The sequence below is a fragment of the Xyrauchen texanus genome, chromosome 40 (assembly GCF_025860055.1).
Source record: "Xyrauchen texanus isolate HMW12.3.18 chromosome 40, RBS_HiC_50CHRs, whole genome shotgun sequence".
NCBI classification, from domain to species: domain Eukaryota; kingdom Metazoa; phylum Chordata; class Actinopteri; order Cypriniformes; family Catostomidae; genus Xyrauchen; species Xyrauchen texanus.
The window spans coordinates 19,277,868-19,294,786 of NC_068315.1; the positions used below are offsets into that span (position 1 = coordinate 19,277,868).

At 38.1% G+C, this 16,919-nt stretch overlaps 2 protein-coding genes across 2 annotated transcripts; one reads left to right on the forward strand and one right to left on the reverse strand.

Moving 5' to 3' along the window:
- Positions 1-1,781: 1,781 nt before the first annotated feature.
- On the reverse strand, positions 1,782-11,691 carry LOC127633363 (aconitate hydratase, mitochondrial-like). Its single transcript, XM_052112396.1, has 17 exons — positions 11,643-11,691; positions 10,503-10,645; positions 9,289-9,547; positions 9,009-9,101; positions 8,693-8,851; positions 8,442-8,592; positions 8,250-8,354; positions 8,070-8,161; positions 7,120-7,225; positions 6,844-7,001; positions 6,624-6,697; positions 6,082-6,193; positions 5,708-5,986; positions 5,430-5,621; positions 5,194-5,326; positions 4,985-5,106; positions 1,782-3,001 (listed from the first exon to the last, which is right to left on the reverse strand). Exons 1-17 carry the CDS (start codon positions 11,676-11,678, stop codon positions 2,867-2,869), a joined length of 2,349 nt encoding a protein of 782 aa, XP_051968356.1. The 5' UTR covers positions 11,679-11,691; the 3' UTR covers positions 1,782-2,866.
- A 2,119-nt stretch (positions 11,692-13,810) lies between these two features.
- On the forward strand, positions 13,811-16,437 carry LOC127633818 (PHD finger-like domain-containing protein 5A). The gene is made up of 4 exons (XM_052113148.1): positions 13,811-13,937; positions 14,350-14,373; positions 15,264-15,430; positions 15,649-16,437. Exons 1-4 carry the CDS (start codon positions 13,886-13,888, stop codon positions 15,736-15,738), a joined length of 333 nt encoding a protein of 110 aa, XP_051969108.1. The 5' UTR covers positions 13,811-13,885; the 3' UTR covers positions 15,739-16,437.
- The last annotated feature ends 482 nt before the right edge of the window (positions 16,438-16,919 follow it).

Here is a 16,919-nt window from a genome sequence, read left to right on the forward strand (position 1 = left end):
CCTCGTAGCAGTCCTGCTGTAGGCTTGTCGACGGCGGGCGAAAAGACTCCAACAATCCGGAGGATCCAGCGAAGAGAAGGTCTTCGCTGAAGGAGATTAAATCTAAAGAACTCTCATGACGGGGCGCCTAATATATAGCCCTAGCCACGCCCATCTTGGCGGGCTCTGAGCGTGCGAGCGCGTTCAATATTTCTCGAGAAACGGAGTTTCCCCATAGCGTAAGCTACTTACGCAATAGGAGAGACCTCTCGAGAGGGAACATTCATTTTCTATGGCAGCCCACGTCTTGGACGTCAGAGGAAAATTAAAGTACGGGCAACATTATGGTAATGAGGTTTAACACGGTTCGGCGGCAACCTATTGGAATATAGAAGTGCTCCGCTCTAGCGAATTCTAGAGAACATAACAGTGTCGACTTTGGATCCCACCAAAAAATAGTTCCGAAGACAAAATGGAGGAGAAACTAATTGCCGTGGTGGGTTTTCCGTACGATCTGTCCCTGTTTGCTTGCAGGGATATATATATTTTATTTTGTTTATTTTCATAACAAACAACCATCATTTTAATTACTTTCTGCCATTGATCGATTAATTTACATTTAAAAGATTTCATGAGGATATACACTACTTGTGATAGGTCGGCAAAAGGATACAGGTTGACATGTCTGATTGTTTTGTGACCCCTTTAAATATAGTTCACAAAACCAAGTATTCTGAACGAATGTTGCCGCCTATTTCAACTACGTCAGAGCATCCAAGAATCTTCGATAGCGTTGTTTGCAGGACAGCCTGAGCGAATTTTGACGCTCTCGCCGTCTCTGGTCTGAACTCACGGTTAGGCTCAGGAGAAGTAACTGAGACACTTTTTTCCCCACCTTGCGGTTCAAGGCTTCCGTACATTTGCACCAATTCAGTTACTGCAATACCAAAAGATGGTCAACAGTGAGATATTATTTAATTCTAAAGTATTAATCATATGCATCATAGTTGTACTCCCTTGGTACTGACTTTGAAATGAAAATTCATTGTACAACAGCATCTTAATGTAATTGTAAACAAAATTACTGTTACAGTAATGAAAATCATAACTGAAATCAATAGGAATAGGAAAAGTAAAACGTGCAAGAATAGGGGGTAAAATGCTCTTGAGGGTCTTAAAAACAATCTGACAATGCAAACAAAATCTTAATGGTCCTAAATGTAGGCTCAGTTGTTATTTGATTTGGGGTTAAAAGAGCAAACAGCAACATTTTTGTCATCTTGGACTTACACTGACATGTGGTGTGGATGCAACATCATTCAATATCAATAGTTGTTCATTATAGGTGCCATTGTAGAAATGTAATAGTCACAGTCAGCCATGATTAATCCAAGACTGAAAGTGTCTGATACTGAGATTAAGTGAGTAGCTGATCAAGTGAATCAAACATGGCAGCCCCCATGTGTAGACCCGGTCCATATAGAATAAAACAGCTTTTATATGGTTACTGATATGAATGGAGTCTTCACCTCATGTGAGTCCTCATGATCTTATACATACGTTTCAAAATTACATATAATTTCTTTGAGCAAAACTTTTTTTGAGGGAAAAAAATACTGATTGCACCTTTAAATATGACCAGGACATTTCCTCGACAAATTTAATGAGAATTTTTACCACGGTTTAAATAAATAAACTGGACTATTGGTGAGAAAAGTCAAAGGGCACATCGGAGTCAGTTATCAAGCCATCATAACCTGCTATAATTCTCATACACACTCCAAGGCAATCAAACCGTAAGCTATTTTGAAATAATTTTATTCTATAACCCACTGTGACTGATCAGTATTTATAGTGCAGTTATTTAGAAAGGTGTTTGTGGAGTGTTAGAAGCAGTACAGTACTCATTCATACAGAGCTGCAAACACCCAGGCAGGCTGGGTTACAACACAGTATTCATTGTAACAGCTGAATTGTCTAGCATTCATACAACAAATACCAAATTTCATATTACAACCACAAACATGTTGAAAACTTGTACTTTGCTTGGTATTCTGAAAACAAGTGCTAGTCTGATTTCATCACTGATTTGACATGGCAGCTCTGTGAAGAAATAAAACCATACAAAAAGGGCACTCAAATATACAGGAAATAGTGCTCACAAGCTTGAAGGTCTGATTCCTGATCCATTGCTCTATAACGGTGTCAAAACACATTTGATAATAGACATGAAATAATTGTATAATAATCATTCAGGTTAAAACAAGACTTGACCTGTGGCACTCTCAGTACACACTTGACACATTTGAGTGGTGTGCATTGCAAGTTTTAAAATTTAGCAGACAAGTCACCCTGATTTACAGTAAAAAATACCTACATGAACAATAACAGGTCAAGTTTCAAGTTTGCATGAAGAACAAAACCAATTATTATGAGTGGTTGAAAAGCTCTGTTTAAAAGAAATGTACCATTAGAGCGGAATACAGGACACAAATTCACAAGCTTTCATTACAGTTCAGTGTAAAAGTTCAGAAATAATTATGTCTAACAGTTACCAAGATAAAGTTAAATTGCTCTGTAACAAGTATGTACCTTCCAGAGCCTTCTAAAATGTTCACAGTTATCCATTCTGAAATTAACACAAAGCCAGCTTGAAATTACTAGCATTGCAATTTAGCACATTTCTTAACGTAATGCCTTTAATCTGTTCTGCAATATAGCCTTTGGAAGTTTGTGTTGACATGACTTGTCTATGCAATACAGTTTAAGAAATGCATTGACTCCAGCTTACATGAGGGTGTTTAAATCATTCATATACATTAAAATGTTCCTGCTTGATACTTAACCCCCTCCCTCTCCCAAATATATATATATGACCCATTCCCTCTTATGTTCGCATCGCTTTCATCCTGTTGAGGGCAGAGCCAGCCTGGAACCATTCAATCTGGGTCTCGTTGAAGGTGTGGTTTAACTCAATTGTTTCCGTGCTTCCATCAATGTGCTTGATAACGGCATTTAGTGGCTAAGGAAATACAGTAATGCAACAAATTACATAAAATTGTGGAAATTTGGGGTTTTATCTTATCATTCATCATCATCATTAAGCACATTTTAACTGCAGTGTAGGGCTGTTGCTATTATTAATAGCTGTCTGATCGTGGTTATTTGAGACAACCGTGATTGAGCATTCAATTTCAAAATCTAATTTGAATGGGCAAACGGAAGTGTAAATGAACACCATGGTTTGTGTGTTGTTCAATTGAACTCAAAGAGTTAAAGCGTTACTGCGGACGTAAACCAGCTCCTGTCCCGAAGAGCGTGTGAAGATCTGGTGTGGCCACCAGCTGCATTAAGTACTGCAGTGCATCTCCTCCTCATGGACTGCACCAGATTAGCTAGTTCTTGCTGCAAGATGTTAACCCACTATTCCACCATGACACTTGCAAGTTCCCGGTCAAGTTCTGGGGGGAATGGCTCTAGTCCTCACACTCCGATACACCAGGTCCCAAACGTGCTCAATTGGACTGAGATCCGGGCTCTTCGCTGGCCATGGCAGAGCACTGACATTCCTGTTTTGCAGGAAATCAAGCATAGAATGAGCAGTATGGCTGGTGGCATTGTCATGCTGGAGGGTCATGTCAGGATGAGCCTGGAGGAAGGGTACCACATGAGGGAGGGGGATGTCTTCCCTGCAACGCACAGCATTGAGATTGCTTGCAATAACAACAAGCTCAGTCCGATGATGCTGTGACACACCACCCCAGACCATGATGGACCATCCACCTCCAAATCAATCCCACTCCGGAGTACAGGCCTTGGTGTAACGCTCATTCCTTCGACAATAAACGAGATTCTGATCATCACCCCTGGTGAGACAAAACCAAGACTCATCAGTGAAGAGCACTTTTTGCCAGTCCTGTCTGGTCCAGCAAAGGTAGTTTTGTGCCCATAGGCGACATTGTTGCCGGTGATGTCTGGTAAGAACCTGCCTTACAACAGGCCTACAAGCCCTCAGTCCAGCCTCTCTCAGCCTATTGCAGACAGTCTAATCACTGATGGAGGGAGTGTGTGTTCCTGGTGTAACTCGGGCAGTTGCTGTTGCCATCCTTTACATGTCCCGCAGGTGTGATATTCGGATGTACCAATCCTGTGCAAGTGTTGTAACACGTTGTCTGCCACTGCGAGGATGATCAGCTGTCCTTCTTGTCTCCCTGTAGCGCTGTCTTAGGTGTCCCACAGTACGGACATGCCGATTTAGTGCCCTGGTCACATCTGCAGTCCTCATGTATCCATGCAGCATGCCTAAGGCACGTTCACACAGATGAGCAGGGACCCTGGGCATCTTTCTTTTGGTGTTTTTCCAGAGTCAGTGTGTGGGCCCTAACAATGTGTGGAGGTGTCAACGCGTATTGGAGTTGGTTCCACCCCTTCTGGAATTTCCTTGCGACTCCAGGTGAGGTAGTCAGCATCTTTTCTTGCTGAGCTACTCAGGCCGGCTATGTTTGTGATCTCTGAGATAAATGGTCCCTTTTCATTCCAACAAAATTTTAGTTTATATGGGCAGTGGGGGTTCTGATGTTCTGTGCACTCTGATGATTACTACATATTGCATTTTTTCTCCATGTGCAGCCCTACATCACAGTTACGTGAACCAGGATTTGCTAGTCAATCGTGGGTGGTATTAGGGGGCAGTGACAGTCTTATTCTAGAGAGCAATTGATTGACAAATTGAGTTGGGTCTGATCAGAAGAGGAAGACTGTATATTTTGAAAGCATAAATCTGCTAAAAATTATCTGTCAACAGTTCAAGGACTACACTTGCACTTTGAAGCCTTCTAGGTTTCTAATTCGATTTTTGCATGGGGGGGGGGGCGCTATAATACTGACAATGAAGGTTTGTTTTGCTAAGCTAAGAGCATTTACCGAATAGTCTAAATCATGAGAACACAGACAGACAAAGAATAAAAAGCATATTTACTAGAATGACTGTTTAACATAAACATACCTTTCCAGGGGCAAAGCTCTGAAGACCTAAGATGGAGATCTTATCATCTGGGCGGATTTTGTCATAATCAGCAGGATTAGAGAAGGTGAGAGGCAGCAGACCCTGTTTCTTCAAGTTTGTTTCTGTTGAAATAACCGATAAAGGGGGAAAAAATAGCTAAAGATGATGCTTGGATTCAAGTGGGGGTTAAGGTGTGTGCATTCTCTTACCATGGATTCTAGCAAAGCTCTTCACAATAATGGCAATTCCTCCTAAATGTCTGGGCTCCAGAGCAGCGTGTTCTCTGCTTGAACCTTCACCGTAGTTCTCATCTCCCACAACTACCCATGAAATATTGTGCTTCTGCAAGAGATTTTACAAGCAACTCAAAAACCAACAATGTAAATGCTTTGAATAACCAGAAAACATGCCATTTGAAATGACAGAGGGCTTGACAAGCACTTACTTTGTAATGACGGGCAACATCAGGCACACCACCATACTCTCCAGTCAGATGGTTACGAATTTTATTGACAGCATCATTCTCAATATTGACGGCACCAATGAGCATGTTATTGGAAATGTTATCAAGATGGCCACGGAACTTCAACCAGGGTCCAGCAGCACTGATGTGGTCTGTGGTGCACTTCCCTTTTACCTGTCAAGAGGTACATTATTCAGAAAAATGAATACTTAACTGGAATCTAGAGCAACAAACATCCATGACTAAGACCTATAGAATACCTTGATGAGCACTTGAAGGTTCTCAAGGTCTGTTCCTTTCCATTTGTCAAAGGGCTCTAGCAGTTGTAGGCGGTTGCTCTGAGGGTTAACATCCACTTTCAGGCCAGACCCGTCAGCTGGTGGGTGCTGGTAGGTGTCTTGACCCGGGTCAAAATCACGGGCAGGAAGCTCATCTCCTGTGGGTGGTAACAATTTAAACTTCTCTCCATTGGATGCTGTAAGGAAGTCTGTCTCAGGGTTGAACTTCAGTGTGCCTGCAATGGCAAGGGCTGTGACAATCTGTAAGAAAAAAGGAAAACCATAAGTTTGAATGTTATTGGAAACGACATTCAGAGAGGGTATGGCATATGTGTACGTAGTCAAGAGTAAAGTACCTCTGGGGAGGTGACAAAAGCATGAGTGGCTGGGTTAGCATCATTTCTAGCTGTGAAGTTTCTGTTGAATGATGTGACAATAGTGTTCTTCTCTCCCTTCTTAACGTCACGTCTGCAAAAAAGATTTTATTGGGTTGTATATTATATGGCTTTATTACACAGCTCTCTGTAATACTTTATTCTGATTGGTTCATCAAAGCATTCTGCCATCAAATAAACTGCATAACTGACCGGTGTCCCAATTGGCAACCGGTGTCCAACATAGCTGTGCTAGTCTCATGACTATTGTTCCCTTTGTGGCCCATTCTTACTTGAAATAATTTCAACTCAAATATGTTGATTTATTTATATTGTATATATTTGGAAAACAGTTGTGTAATGGAATAAGGTACAGTCAGCAAGAGTTTCTTTTTGTAATAATTACCCACTGACTGTACATGATCTATTACTTTGTTAGACATTACGCGCGCACACACAACGAAACTCAGAATACATCTTGTCAGCACACAAATTTTATGGATTAAGGAGGACAAATACTTTACCTGTCCCACTGACCAATACAGGGCCCACAGGCATTAGCCAAGACAACGCCACCAACATCCCTCAAGACTTTAGCCTGAAGGCAAAGATAGATGTTCCATTTTTAGGCCAAAAACAGACAAATCAATATTTTGGATGCATGATCAACTATAAAAATCAGCAATGAGATCTCTCAACTTGGTTATTTCAACAAATCATAAATTCCAAGGCTAAACAACTCACATAGCCATCTCTCTCAATCGTGGCACGAATCTGCTCAGACCCAGGTGTGACTGTGAATTGGGCTTTGCACTTGAGTCCTTTGTCCAGCGCCTGTTTAGCCAAGGAGGCAGCTCTACCCATATCCTCATAACTGGAATTGGTGCAGCTTCCAATCAGACCTGAAACGTTTAGGTAGTGAGAGCATGATCACTAAAAGGAAACATTGAAGTGAATAATGATCTTAAAAAAAAAAAAAAGATTATGGGATATAAATGTGGAAGATACTAAATCACTGACCAACTTTAACATCCAGGGGCCAGCCATTCTTCTCAGCGACAGAGCCAATGTCTGAAACAGGATGGGCCAGGTCAGGAGTAAATGGACCATTGATGTGAGGCTTCAACTATTAGAGATTTTAAAACATAATTAATCATTAGAGAACTCGCAATATTTAAGCTCATTAACTCAATCATAATTACTCCTGACTGTAAGATAAAAACAATGCAACTAGGACTGGGTCAAAACTTATATTTTCCGATGCATCGTGGTCTTCATGTGAATGATCTTGATTATTAAATCCCAAGATCGATCTTTAACTCTACGCACAACACTATTAAAATAAGAAAAACGCTCGCATTTTCAACCAAATGTTGTATGTGACTAAAATGATCTATGATAAACCACTGGCTTTTAAAATTTTCAGATTTCACTCGCCAATGATTGTGTAGTATAGTGGGGAAGTATCCAGCAGCAACATCTTTTCACTGCGTGTTGAGAGTAAAAGTTTGGTTTGACTCATTCTTTGTCCAAAGACGAGAGCCTCGCAATCCATTTGTCCTTGAATAATGTCTCTTTTAATACCCTTTCTGTTCTTTACAGTCTGTTGTTATCCAAAAAGGAAAAAAATAATTTGTTTAAAGATGCCCTTTACTAGTACCGGTTGTCAATACTTGTAAATGGTACAATTTATGCAATTAAACAATAAACAGGTAACAAAATATAATACTCACATATTGATGGAATACATGGATTTATTCATATTAATATTTGCGTAATGTACATAGTTAGAATGTCCCCTGTATAATTAACAGCATTAGCTGGGAGAGAATTTCTTTCAGAAGCAAGCAAATTAGACATTATAACTAAAATATACACATATGAATCGAAATCCAAATCGAAACCTTGTGGATCGGAATCAAGAAATCTGTATCAAAACTCGGACCAAACCATAATTCAAATGCTCTTACCTCACTCAGATTGATCTCGATCAACTGGTCATAATGACAGCCAGAATCGGGTACCAGCAGGTCTTGGTTCTCATCTGCAGCAGCAGCAATTTCTGCCAAATGAGGGAAAAGTGGGATGAGAACTTTAACAAAATAGCTGAATAATATATAAATTAATCAGTGTCTATCGCTGCTGCATACCTCCACGTCCAGTTTTCTCCAAGTAGGTTTTCATACGGTGGTTGTAAGGGAACACAGAGGTGGTAGCTCCAATTTCAGCACCCATATTACAGATGGTGGCCATACCTGATTAGACATCCCAAACGCATTAGAATGTTTGAGGGACTGTTAACACACCTGTGAACAATTGGAAGTTATGAAGCTAGTTTTTACCTGTACAGGAGATAGAGTCCACACCAGAGCCATGATACTCCACAATGGCACCAGTGCCACCCTTCACAGTTAAAATACCAGCCACTTTAAGGATGACATCTTTTGGGGAGGTCCAGCCAGACAATGAGCCTGTCAGTTTCACACCAATGACCTGGAAAAACAATAACCTGTAAATAAACCCTGACAATTGCAGTCATATATAAGAGTAAAATAAAATGTGACCATTCTTGATTATTAAACTAGACACTCACATTTGGACACTTCAGTTCCCAGGGGATTCCTGCCATGACATCAACAGCATCAGCCCCACCAACTCCAATGCAGATGGAGCACAGGCCACCACCATTAGGAGTGTGCGAGTCTGTACCAATCAACATGACTCCAGGGTATGCATAGTTCTCCAAGATAATCTGGGAAAACATCAAACAGGATCTATATGGTTTGCCTATATGACATACTGTAAAGATTTCCAACATGAAAAAAAAAAAATTTACCATAAAATAACAGGGAGAAAAAAAAATGTTCAAGGAGATAACAGAATCTGTCAAGGATGCTGTATCTTTTTACCTGATGGATGATCCCAGAACCAGGTTTCCAAAAGCCAACACCATATTTAGCCCCAGCACTAGCGAGGAAACTGTAAACCTCTTGATTCACTTCCTGGTTCATAGCAGGCGAAGGGAATCAAACATTCTGTCACTGACTAGTAAAACTGACTTTTGCATATGCAGAACTTCTTTCAAGCTAAATTTTTGAATTTAATTGATCAGTCAGGAATATCAAGAACCATTACGTGTTCTTTTCCTGTGTCTCATTTTACATATATGGCATATATGGCCCTCTTCACCTTTGCTCTTTGAAGATCTTGGACTCCTCCAGTCTGGGCCTCGATAAGATGGTCACAATGGATAGTGGATGGCACTGCTACATTGGGAAGTCCACTGCTGATGAACTGCAGCATGGCCATCTGTGCTGTTGCATCCTGCATAGCAACTCGGTCTGGACGCAGTCGCAAGTATGTGCGCCCTCGAACAATGTCCTGTCCAGAGGGGTCATCCAGATGGCCATAGACAATCTTCTCTGACAGGGTGAGTGGACGATTGAGTCTGGTAGATGCAAAGGAGACCAAATTCACATGTTAATTATATATAAATTGATTTGATCAATAGAGGTAGACTGATTACATGCATATTACATGCAATATCTGCAAAAATCTATGCCGCTAGTTTTTTTATACCTCTGTTCCTCGGTGGCCAGCACTGGGGGATTCTACATTATAACAGCGGTCTTTAGAGGTGAAATAAAAACAATCACTGGCACCTTGTGTGTATTGGCTGTCTCTAAATCTTTCATCATTGACACTATTCATCCATATTTTTATCCTCACTTCAATGTTTCTTGCTTACATTTTTTTTTTTTTTTTCATTTAATTACATAATCAAGTGTTCTAAAATGAAGTTCTAAACTTCATATCTGGTTAATAATAATATTCCTCATTAAACCTTCTGTTAAAATATACACACAAAAACCCTTCATCTGGTGAATATAGGCTATACAAAGGTTAATATGGTAAATATAGTTAACTGTAACGGAGCCAATCCTCCGTTTCAAAATAAAGAGTCTGTGGTCATTTTAAATTGTTTATATTTAAAATGTCCAAAGTTACACACCAAATATTCATTTATTTCTTGTCATTATTGGGATTTTGGTTAATCTGCATTAAGGATTGTATTTATTGAGTCTTGTAGATTTATGTCTGTGCCCATCATAGTAAGGGAAAACTTACTATGAAAGACCTTTTTTTTTTGGTACATTCTATAAATTGATAAAAAACAACAACTATCAGCCGATTAATCGGTTTTCTGCCTTTTTCAAAATTATCAAACTCTAGGCTAAATATTTACCAAAGATTTTCCTTGAAATAAGCACAAGGGATATTCTCTTAACACTAGGTAAATGTAGAAGAAAAAAAAGGGTTATGAAGCGGATTACTTTCCTGTAAAAGTAACACAGTAAACTTAAACTGTAAAAAGAGTGTAAAATACTGTAATTCCTTCTGACCTTTTGCGGACAGTGTCAATATTTGAGCGAAGACTGTCATAGTTGACATAAGAGTTTGGCTCAAACCGGCTCATGGACACTTTGGCCTTTGCGTTAAGAGCTGCCGCCACATGTAGGCGTCGGGCACCCTTCCCCAGAGCAAGCTGAAATAAACAAAATAATTTTACAAATAGCTGGAACACAAACAAAGAAATAACATGGTAACACATTGTTAAATAGAGTAAATAAATAGTTTAAGATAATATCAAACCAGGATCTTCAGTATAACATTAGGGGCATGGATGCAGCATCATTCAAAATCAATAGTTTTCAGTTACAGATGCCATTGTAGAAATTCACTATTCATAGTAAGCCATAATTAACTTATCCATGAAACATGTCTAATAACAGGGTTTCTGAGTGGAAGCCAGTGGTATTTGACAGGTCATGTGATCCTAACATGGCAGCCCCCATGAGGAGACCCTCTCCTTGTAGAATGAAACAACTTTTATGAGGTTATTTATATGCCTGGAGTCCTCCTCACATGTTCATGCATACATTTCAAAATTACTATTCATTCCTTTAGGAGTAAAACTTTTTTAATAAGGAAAAATTACTGCGTGCACCATTAAATGTAGCTTTGACAACGATTCACTTATCGAAAAACGAAAGTGCTCACTTTCGTAAATATGAACAAGCCTTGGGTGTGATGCTATGATATGCTCTTTCAGAAACCAATATAATGCTTGATGTTTGAAATAAATCACTGCGGCATTTACAAATAGTGGTTCTGTTAGTTGATCTACATAGCCAGCGCCGTTATCCTCGTTGCGTTGCTTTCAACCTTGTGTTCACCTTGCGAATAAAACCAACCCAGACATGAAAAATCTACAATCTATATCTATATCATTAAAGCTGCAACTCGTATTTCTGACTTCGTGTTTTTGTCTTTTTGTGTAAAACGCTAGTAAATAAAGAATATACGCCATCCGTTAAGCGCCGTGACCTGTGAAGACTTCACGGGCAGCTTTCAGATTGAAAAGAGCCAATTTAATCTACGTGTATGCCTCCAAATTACAAACACAGCTCTGGCTGGCATTAACGACAGAAATTAATCAAAATCATACGTGCTGACAATCTGAAAAGTAATTTTTGGTGTACCTGAAGCCGGGCGACGGTTAAGCAGTACGTTGCCATTTTGTTCACTGACAAAGATGTGACGCCAGAAAATCACGTGCGGGTTTAAGAACTCATTGTCTTGGAAGGATGTTGAAATGTTTCGGTCTGATTGTATCTACTTATAAAAGACACGCTATTTAAGATGTTCACATGTATTTCTAATTAATTTATAATGTAAAAAAAAACTCACATCAACAAACACGAAGGATATATGTTATTGTTGTAATGTATTTACCAGACGTTCATCTCTTACTTTTAGGACCTTGCCTAAAAAAATAAATTAAAAAAATCTAAAATGACATAAACCTGATTTATTTATTTATTTATTTATTTGCCTACTTGCATGCTTATTTAATTTAATCAGCTACCCTAAAATATAATGCTTTCACTACTTTCATGTTGTACTATGACCTTTTTTGGAATGAGGAAGTTACATTTTGCAGGGTAAACACGTCCTTCCAAGGCTGCTGTATACCAACAAGCCTCGTTTAAAGGGCACCTATTATGCCCTTTTTCTCAAGATGTAATTTAAATCTTTGGTGTCCCCAGAATATGTCTGTGAATTTTCAGTTCAAAATACCCTACAGATAATTGATTATACCTTGTTGAAAATTCCAATTTTTGTGTGGGAATAAAAACGAGCTGTTTTGTGTGTGTGTGTGTGTGTGTGTGTGTGTGTGTGTGTGTGTGTGTGTGTGTGTGTGTGTGTGTCTTTAAATGCAAATTAGCTGGTGCTCCTCGCCCCGTATCCAGAATAGGTCGGAGTTTTGACAATTCAGCTTCGGATAACTATACATCATAAGCGAAATAGTTGTGTTCAGCCCTATAAGTTTGAACCGGAGACAGACACTGTTGATGGAGAGACTGTCAGAAGTAACAACTTGGAGAATGAACCAGGAAGTTTCCGAATGTTTATTTGATAAATGTATTTATTTGTTGTAGAGTTTTTTCAGCAGTTTTGCAAGGATGGATGAGCAACACACAAACACACACAAAAAAACTGTTACAACGTTCACTATGCACTATAACGAAACAACACACAAACAAACATGTTACGAAATGTTCACTTATTAATTGGTGAGTCACTTATGTAAGATATAGAAAAGTGTGGGTACAGGAGGAGGAACCATAGCTTTATTAAAAAGAAGAGAAGAATCAATAACACATAGGTCACATGGATTAAATGGAAATTTGTGTAAATAAAAAAAAGCACCATAATGGTTTATGTAGTCATTGTGATGAAGTAGAGACAGTTGAAAATTTTATTCTACACTGCACAGCCTACAACAATAAAAGACAAGTATTACACTCAAAATTGCAGGCAAAAGGTAATCCAAAAAGTATTTTGGTGGAAAAATAAAGAAAAGTAGATATGACAGATGTTGTTGTTGTTTTACCATTGTTTGCAAATATATACTGATCAATCAAAAGATCAGGTGTGATGCTATCTATCGGGTGAACATATCAAATCAATTATCAGTTTACACAGCAGAAATTATTGCAGATACAGTATGTTCGCAATTCAGTGGGTGGAGGACACTCATCCATTAAATGTGGTGATCTGCTCAGATTCTTTTTCTGTTTTCTGTAAGTTTAATTAATGGGAAATCATCATCAAGACAAGAGTATTATTAGGAATTGTACAAACAATATACAGGTTAAATTATCAAGGAATATAAATATGTTTTTACCAGCACATGAAGGGGTGGAAGAGAACAAGGAAGCAGATGAAATAACCAAGAAGACTTTAAATAGACTTAGAAATAGAAATAAGTAGCAATAAAAGGAATGTTGCAGGAAATGTGAGATAAGGAGGGAAAAGGAAGGCACTTGTACAGTATACAAAGGGAAGTAGGTCATAAGAGATCGATTTGTGGTAATAGTAAGGAGGATTTGGTTATATCACGTCTCCGAATAGGGCATACAGCACTTAAGCAGTCTTTACACATCAAAGGAAAACATACAGGTGATATAAATGACAAATGATACAGGTGTTGTGCTAAGAAAGTCACCAGAAGTTTACAAGGTTTTACTAGACTATTTAAAAGCAACAATGTTTTAACCCTCAACATTGATGCTCCACACTCCATCTCAGTAGGTGGCGGAAATGTGCAATAAGTTTGTTTGCCAACCGTCCCAAACTGAAAGAAGAAGAAGAAGAACCTCGCTACAGCGCACACACAAACGCTGGTGTCACGCAGGCTAGAAGGTTTTATTCTCTGATTATGGCAAAACATCACCCAGATTTGATTTTTTGCAGGAAACAGGCTGGTGTTGGTAAGGCTTTCCATTTACTACATCTATATCGGTCTAATTGTTCTCAAAAGTGTAATGCCTCCTTCTATATAATGGTTTTATCTATAGCTGAGTGTTTGCTAACCCAGGTCTTTTGAATTAATAGTATCATTCCTAAAAGGTGGAGGGAAACCATGAATTGCTCTTAGTATCAGTTCAAAGTCCTCCTTAACAAAGTCCACATTTACAGTCCCAAACATTTAGAAACCAAACATGTATTCTGACAAACTTGGTGAAACATTGTAACAAGAATATGTGTGTGTGTGTGTGTGTGTGTGTGTGTGTGTGTGTGTGTGTGTGTGTGTGTGTGTGTGTGTGTGTGTGTGTGTGTGTGTGTGTGTTTCTTTGCTGTTCAATGCTTTGAATCTGATTTGTTCTCTTTTTTTCTTTGCAGCTATTGGAAGACTGTGTGAAAAATGTAAGCATTGGACTGTGGGATGTTGTGTTGGGGCTTTAGTTTGTGTTAAAGGGATAGTTCACCCAAAATGTAAAATTCTCATTATTTACTCCCCCTCATGCCATTCCAGATGTATGTGACTCTCTTCTGCTGAACACAAATTTAGATTTTTAGAAGAATAGTTCAGCTCTGTTGGTCCATACAGTGCAAGTGAATGTTGGCCAGAACTTTGAAGCTCCAAAAAGCACATAAAGGCAGCATAATAGTAATCCATAAGACTCCAGTGGTTAAATCTATAACTTCAGAAATTATATGATCGGTGTGGGTAAAAACAAATTGACCAATATTTTAGATTTCTTTTTATATAAATTATCCTTCCTGTCAAGTAGGGGATGATATACACATGATGAATGCAAGAATGTGCAAGTGAAAGTGGATGTTTATCTTAAAAAACGTAAGGACTTAAATGTTGATCTGTTGCTCACCCACACGTATTATGTCACTTTTGAATATATTTAACCACCTGTGTTTTATGGATTACTTTTATACTGCCTTTATTTGCTTTTTGGTGCTTCAGTGTTTTGGTCACCATTCACTTGCATTGTATGGCCCTACAGAGCTGAGATATTCATCTAAAAATATTTGTTTGAGTTCAGTGGAAGAAAGAAAGTCACACATCTGGGATTGCATGAGGGTGAATAAATCTATCCATCTCTCTCTAGCTTTGTCAAGCCAACATTAAGGTTTATCTTGATGAGCTTTACCTATTTATTCAAACGTACCATTTACAAATTTGGCAGTTTTACAGATGTTTGTTTAAAGGAAAATGTATCATTAATTTGGGTAGTAACAAAATGAATACTGTTCATCAAATACAGTATTGTCTCTCAAAAAAAAACTTTGTTTTTAAGGTGATGGCAAATGCGTTATCTGTGATTCATACGTCAGACCTTGCACACTTGTTCGTATTTGTGATGAATGCAACTATGGGTCTTACCAAGGGCGCTGTGTCATCTGTGGAGGACCTGGTGTATCTGATGCTTACTACTGCAAAGAGTGCACCATCCAGGAGAAAGATGTGAGTAAACATGCATATTTTCATTATGTTTGATTAGCCTAAGCATTGTGTAACCATATTTTCCTTTCTTCAGTACTTTGGGACTGTTTAATCCCATGTTGAGTTGAGGATAATTTTAAGATGCCAAATGTCATTATTATTATTATTATTATGATTTTGTGGTTTTGATGTGTTATAAGTTGTTTCTTAGGAACTGTTTGTTTAATTTTTTTACACAGAGGGATGGTTGTCCCAAGATTGTGAACCTTGGCAGCTCGAAGACTGACCTGTTCTATGAGAGAAAGAAATATGGTTTTAAGAAGAGGTGAAGATACCAATGCGTTTAGTTGTATGTTGCATTTGTTTTTCCATGCAAGAGTTTTTGGGATCAGAATTGTTTATACAATAAAATTTAGTTTTTTTTACAATGTATTCTCTTTTGATATTTCATAACACCACTAAAAGTTCACAATGTTATGTCAGTAATTTCAATTTACCTGGCTATTAATACTATGTTGAATATCAATCTATAGAGTAAACCAAAGCAAAACATGTTCCAGTTTATTTTGCTCATGAACCTTATTCACATTAGTGCCATCTTTATTTTTGATGGGAATGACAACCAGTCTCTTCAAAGTGTTTTGGATTGTTTCCGCTGACAAAATATTGAAGAAAAAAAACAAACAAACATATTTTCAAAAACTGTCTGCCTTTTTAACTAGCAATATATATTACTGATGTCTCTGATCAGTGATGTTGCAGCTTAGTGGGATAGCAGTGAAATGTAATTAATATTTACAATTTTCATGCACACCAAACCATTTTAATATTGACAATTCCTGATAATATACATATATAATTAAATAAAAAAAAATCACATTCTAGAAATTGTTTTTGAGTTTGAGTTTGGTTGCTGATATGTAAACCAGCTAAAGACACTTACGGATCAGAGTGACACTGAGCTAAAAATTGTCTAGTTCACACTGTCCATGTGAAGCCATAACCTATATTTTCAAAAATAAGTCTATCTGAAAAAAAATATATATACACAATGCATATAAAGAAAAAATAATTAAATAAAAAAAAAATCACATTCTAGAAATTGTTTTTGCCCACCAGTTTGAGAACCACTGGTGTAATATACCTGAACACATCATATTAAGGATTTCATTACAAGTAGGTAATTTCATTACGAGTGGATACATTTATCAGTGGTTATACTGTATATAGACTACAGCAACTCAATCTATTTAAAAATTGCTTGGGACAGTTTTATTAAGGGTTCTGGTATGAAAAAGACAAGGGGTGTGAGGAAAAAAATATGTGTGTGTGTGTGTGTGTGTATACACACACACACACACACACACACACACAATATCTCATGACCTCTTACTATTTAAAAATGACTGGCCCACTAAGATTGTTTATAAATCTCTCATATTGCATATACTGTGTTATCATTAGATATTTTTATAAAATTAATTTTTTAGTAACTATGACAGGTTTTGTA